This window comes from Apaloderma vittatum, unplaced genomic scaffold (genome assembly GCF_000703405.1).
Source record: "Apaloderma vittatum isolate BGI_N311 unplaced genomic scaffold, ASM70340v1 scaffold27592, whole genome shotgun sequence".
NCBI classification, from domain to species: domain Eukaryota; kingdom Metazoa; phylum Chordata; class Aves; order Trogoniformes; family Trogonidae; genus Apaloderma; species Apaloderma vittatum.
The window spans coordinates 27,468-33,894 of record NW_009703543.1 but is presented as its reverse complement, the minus strand read 5'-3'; the positions used below and the strand labels follow the sequence as shown (position 1 = coordinate 33,894).

At 43.1% G+C, this 6,427-nt stretch overlaps 1 protein-coding gene across 1 annotated transcript; it reads left to right on the top strand.

The window, feature by feature from the left end:
• Window positions 1-219: 219 nt before the first annotated feature.
• ALAS1 (aminolevulinate, delta-, synthase 1) lies at window positions 220-6,427 on the top strand (the record flags this gene model as incomplete). Its single annotated transcript, XM_009864675.1, has 9 exons — window positions 220-426; window positions 1,401-1,556; window positions 1,637-1,859; window positions 2,261-2,445; window positions 3,051-3,230; window positions 3,418-3,582; window positions 4,673-4,941; window positions 5,405-5,567; window positions 6,140-6,427. Coding segments are annotated over 9 exons (1,709 nt in total), but the record flags the coding sequence as incomplete, so codon positions are not given.

Sequence of the window (6,427 nt, the reverse complement as noted above, 5' to 3'; positions counted from 1 at the left end):
GAGTTTTTTACCCTCAAAGAGGAAAAAAATCTTAAAATCAGATGCCCCTTGGGTGTTACTGGGGTTTCCCACTCCTATAAATAAAACGTGACTGCTCAAATTTAATAGTTCCGAATAGCTTGCGTCAACTTAATTGTGAATGTAATGGGTAGAAAAGCTTAAGTTGGTGTATTAAAATGATGAAGCTGAAGTGCTTTCCCTTCTTTGCCCCCTCCTCAGAGGCCAAAAATGCCAAAGAGGTGCCCCAGCAGAGTGCAGATGGAACCCAGCCACCTGCTGGCCACCCCCCTGCTGGTACTAGTCAGAGCTCTGCTACCAAGTGCCCATTCCTGGCAGCTCAGATGAATCACAAGAACAGTAATGTTTTCTGCAAAGCCAGCCTAGAACTCCAGGAGGATGTGCAAGAAATGCAGGTGGACAGGAAAGGTACGTATTTGGTGCGCTGAAGCGTTGATTCTGTCTGAGAGCTTCTGGTGCCTGACTTGGCTCTAGAGTGTCCCAAATATAACAGGAGTCCCCACTTACATTTTCTGGGCAGGATTATGGGGAACTACAATAAAAAGCTGTTGGAGAACATTGGTGTTAATGACATCCCTGCAGTATTGTGCAGTGTTTTCCCTGGGTGATTTAGGCACACGAATACCATGTGCTGTATTTTGATACGCTGACTTTATAGACATGTGAATCAAGCTCTTACATTTGCACCAAAAGCAGATGCTTATGACTGACAAGGGCTTCACCAGAGTGCTGGTATAGACAAAGGTGGTATATCCAGAGATGGAATAAACTGGGTCGAGGTACTAAAGCAAGTACCAGCACAAATCCGTGCTGGAAAGTAAGCAAGCTTTTTTGTGTGTTTATAGAATTAAAGGGTGTTGGCTGGCTTGCAGTTCTGATGTGGAAGGGCTGTCCTTCAAAGGAAGAAACTTTTCACCGGTATCAGTAAAGCCTTGCTGTCTGTCTCAGGAAGCTTGTTTTACTTTTCTGTTCGTTTTTATGGCATACTTGGTTGTGTTTTTTAAAAATCTGTACTAACTGAACAAAATACTGGGAACAAAAAGGAAGCGGCTGACTAGAACTCTGCCTTTGGTTAGGTGTGTACCAGCTTCTTTCAGATAAATGCTGTAGCTGTATATAGAGTGGTTTTCTGAGTCACAAGGAACTAAATGTGTCGTAAGGAAGTTGCATGTTGTATTGCCATTGATTAGCAAGACTTTCCTTTTGTCTCATACAATGCAAAATGGTAAACAAGTGAAGTAGTTGATCCTAACAGACATGTGGATTTAGGCACATGCTTCCTTAAGAATGAAGAGTTATGGTTACTTAAAATGCTTGCTTTGCTAAACTCAATTTTGTTTCAAATTGATTAAGCTCACTGGAATTTGTTATGATGTCTGCAGGTACAGAATTTGCCAAAATACCAACTACTTCCACAGTGAGAAACATTGAGACTGAGGGAGAAGAGCAGAGTGGCTTGCTCAGGAAGTTTAAGGATATTGTGCTGAAGCAAAGACCAGAAAGTGTCTCTCATCTGCTTCAGGACAACTTGCCAAAATGTAAGATTGTGTGTCAAAAGCCCCACAGGCCTGATCTCGTCCGATTACTTCTGTGTGCTTAAATCTCTGTCTCATTTCAGCTGTATCCACCTTCCAGTACGATCAGTTCTTTGAGAAGAAGATAGATGAAAAGAAGAAGGATCACACCTACCGAGTATTCAAAACAGTGAACCGAAAGGCACAAGTCTTTCCCCTGGCAGATGACTATACTGATTCTCTGATCACCAAGAAAGAGGTGTCTGTCTGGTGCAGCAACGATTACCTGGGGATGAGTCGTCACCCTCGCGTGTGTGGAGCAGTTATGTGAGTAGTGCCCAATTTTTAAGAGGCAGTTTCAAGCTGTAGTGCCCTGGCAAAAGCTTTCATGGGGAGGCTTCTGAAGATTTCTGTACTGTACTACATAAGCTACTTCTGATATTATTCTTGGTATATAATTAAGCTTATGCTCTTCTCTTGAGCTGGCATAGGTAACAGTATTTTGATAAGCTGGATGGTGTATTGCAGCAGTACTGGGTAACTGATTCCACAGCTTATAGGATTCCTGAGTTTTACAGGTTGCTCAAAGACCTTAAAACTAACAGCTGCTTTTTGCAGCCAGTTCCTTTTTAGAACAGTACTGATTATGGGCTAGAATGTTTTCAGCAATGGCCCTTTATTCATGTGTCGCATGATAGTGCTAATGCTTCTTTTTTGGCCCTCTGTAGGGATACACTGAAACAACATGGTGCTGGAGCAGGAGGCACAAGAAATATTTCGGGAACAAGTAAATTCCATGTTGATTTGGAAAAAGAACTTGCTGATCTTCACGGAAAAGATGCAGCACTGTTGTTCTCATCATGCTTTGTAGCCAATGACTCCACTCTCTTCACTCTAGCTAAAATGCTGCCAGGTGAGATCTCGTACTACACACTCTACGTTTACCCCAAAAACACGACCTTGCCCTAAGCAGTTGGCAGTACATCTTAGAAGGGGTAACCTGCAGTGAGGATTCATCCTACTTGATTAGCAGAGTACTGGGTTTGGGGTTTTTGTTTGTTTTTCTCTAATGCCATATTCAAATTATGTTGACCTTCTGCAAGTCATAGCAGCTGATGGAGATCTAGGAGCTAGGAATTGCAGAAGGAATTAGACAACAAGCAGAGTCTTCTGCTCTTGCATTTAAATTCCACCTGAAAATGAGAAATCAGGAATTTAATGTTCTGTCACCTGTGGATGTGAACTTCTCTCTATCTAAATTCTAAATTAAGAGTCAGATAAAATTATTAAGGACTGGGAAAATCCTTTTTGTATCTCCTTAAGCTCAAGTTTATGTTAGTTTAAACACCTGAAATAAACCTTAAATATTATTCTTGCTTCATTATCTGTATTTTGATCAAGAGCATTACTTTCTGGAACATGCTACCCTTGCTCCCTGAGCACTTCCTGTACATAAAGCAATGCTGAGAATCACTTAATGCTTTCTATACTTAAAGTGTAACTGGGCTGTTTCCTCAGGCTGTGAGATCTACTCGGATTCTGGAAACCACGCCTCCATGATCCAGGGGATCCGGAACAGCAGGGTGCCAAAACACATATTTCGCCATAATGATGTCAGCCATCTTCGAGAACTGTTGAGGAAGTCTGACCCATCTACCCCTAAGATTGTTGCATTTGAAACTGTTCACTCGATGGATGGTAAGTTTACACCAAACCTTTTTCTCCCAGTGCAGTTAGTACTCAAATCACCTGTATTTTAGGTCTAAAAATGTACAGTGTTATAAGGGTTTACGTGAAAACAGTCTTCTGAAATGGGATACTTGTAATATTTATCCAAGCTGAGTACGGGGAATCCTAAACTGATGGTCACTACTTTGGTTCATAGGTGCAGTCTGTCCTCTGGAGGAGCTGTGTGACGTGGCCCACGAGCACGGGGCAATCACTTTTGTGGATGAGGTGCATGCTGTGGGGCTGTATGGAGCTCGAGGTGGTGGTATAGGAGACCGGGATGGAATCATGCACAAGATGGACATCATCTCCGGAACGCTTGGTATGCATGGCCTGGCACTTCTGCAAAAGCTAAAGCAGCAAAGCTTCTGAGCAGCCAGATTAAGTGGGTTAACTCCAAAATCAGTCTATTCAAATGAATTTGCCTAAGGGCTGTTGGGGGCTAGAAGTTTTCAAGAAACCCAAAGGATTTAAATATGCCCCACAGTTTGAAAAGATTGTGTTAAGCTGCTTAGGCTGCCTTACAAATCAGTTAAGGTAGCATTGGTGGTTTTGCTAGCTGCTTTAAAGAAAAGACAAAAAAAAGTCCTACAGTGGCATATTACACAACTCAAGAATAAATTCAGGTGAGAATGCTAGTAGGGTAGTGCTTTATATTTAGCAGTACTTATTTCTTTTCTGTGAAACAGAGTGCTCCTAATCTAGAAACCCGAGATGGGGAGTTATGTAAAGAGATTTGGCATGAACCGAAGCAACTGCTATTATCTGAAGAGAACGCAGGCTTGGGACTAAGTTTACTGCTGCAAATTGGAAAGTTGTTTAAAGAGCTTCCAAAACCTAAATAAAGTTTACTAGGAAAGTTCGTGCCTTTGAAAGTTACAATCATGTGTTACAGCCTAACAGAAACCAAAGTGTTCACCAGACACCCAAGTGTGTTCTGTGGCTCTGTTCTGGTAGCTGAACATTTGGAAAGAGGGGCTGGTATCGACTGCACAATCACAGTAACAACCTTGTGTGCTCCTTAGGAGCACAGGCTATTTCTAGCATCCCTGGAACAGATTATTTTAAATCTGCTGAGAGACTTAGTCTTGATCACTTGGGGTCACTGTTGAAGTCCATGCTTTGTAATTTGGCTTACAAGGTCTCCCACAAAATCAAAACTTGAGTATTTGTTTTGAACTGTTCTTGCTGTGCAATAACTAGATCCTTGTTAGTAGGATTGGCTTAAAAACAAAGCTGTAACATGTGCTGAGTAAATACAGGATTAGCAGGGGGACTGGAGTTATTGCCTGCCATGACTACATTAGGTATGTAGTCAGAATAACTTTCCTTCAAGGGAATGGCTGTAGTACTTAAAGCGATTCTTATGGGTGGAAGAAATAAGCTTGGTTGCCTATCTTTTTTTTCCTCAGGCAAAGCATTTGGCTGCGTAGGAGGATACATCTCCAGTACAAGTTCTCTGATAGACACTGTTCGTTCATATGCGGCTGGCTTTATTTTTACGACATCCCTGCCACCCATGCTCTTAGCTGGTGCCCTGGAATCCGTCCGAACTCTGAAGAGCGCAGAGGGACAAGTTCTGAGGCGCCAGCACCAGCGCAATGTGAAGCTTATGAGACAGATGCTGATGGATGCAGGGCTTCCTGTGGTGCATTGCCCCAGTCACATCATTCCGATACGGGTGAGTGCTTAGGATGCTGTTGACACAGGACTGTGGTGCCTGTTTTTTTGCCTGTGATAACGGTGTGTTTTCAGGTGTTAGCTAGCATTCACAAAGTTTAAGCCTGTCTTAGTATTGAGCAGCGATGTGCTTGGAGTCTGGCTTAAGTTGACCTCAGCCCGCTATAAATATTGTGAAGCGGGATGCTAAAGTGTACGAAACCCACAGTTCAAGAGTACACAGAAAACAGACTAGTTAACAAGCTAGTAAAAAGAAGAGTTCAGTTATAAACAGCTACCTGCCTAGGCTGCAATGGTGTGCTTAGGCCCAGAGGGCTCTACAGCACAAGCCTTTAGCTCTTCTCTTATAGTGGCACAAGGAAGACTAATCCTGTTTTGATTCTTGGGGCTAGCTAAGTTCTGCTGACAGTTCTGCCACCTCGCATGTTTTCGTTCATCTTCTGACTTACAATGTTGAACATCAGGTTGCAGATGCTGCTAAAAATACAGAAATCTGTGACAAGCTGATGAGCCAGCACAGCATCTACGTCCAAGCAATCAACTACCCCACAGTTCCACGTGGAGAAGAGTTGCTACGTATTGCCCCTACGCCTCACCACACCCCTCAGATGATGAGTTATTTTCTTGGTGAGTGAAGTACTGCATCAGTGCAATAAAAATACTGGGTTGTCTATGCAGTCTTTATGCTGAAGATGAGACTAGGAGATGCTTGGGTTAGATATCACTAGCTGGACAGTGTCTTTCCGCTTCTGCAGCATATGTAGTGTGTGCTTGTCTCTTACCCGGCTTTGAGCACTGCGTGTGAAGGTCAGTGCAGTGTGACCTAGAAGAGAGTGTGCAAGGCCAGTGCAGTCCTGTACCTGTCCAGCTCCGTCACAGCCACCCCTGCTGGGGCTCTGCTCCTGCACTGTCCAAGCCAATCTTCGTTTGTTACGTGGGGTCCAAAGAATTCTGCTGTCCTCTGCTGAGCTGTTAACCTGTCTTAAACATGGACCTCCCCAGGGAAAGCAGCTACTTGATCTGTCAGAAGTGGATAGCTGAGACTTAGTTGCCTCACTTGAGAGAGGAAGTAGGTCACAGTGAGTTCCTGTTATCACTCCTCATTTGCTAGGAGAATAGGTATGCTGATACCTTCTGCTGATCTAAAGCAATCCTCCGTCTTAAGCCTTGATCTTGATTAACTGCTTTGTTCATAACAGACAAACTTCTGGCTACGTGGAAGGATGTTGGTCTGGGGCTGAAACCACATTCATCAGCTGAATGCAACTTCTGTAGAAGACCTCTACACTTCGAAGTGATGAGTGAACGGGAAAGATCCTACTTCAGTGGCATGAGCAAACTAGTATCTGTCAGTGCATGAAACTTATGGTGTTAGTTGTACTCTTGTCTAGTTCTAGTACCCACAGTCAGTAGCATTTTTAATTTGCTTAATAAGTATTTTAATCATAGTTGAAGCACTAAGCTCTGAAAATAAATTTCTAGAGCCA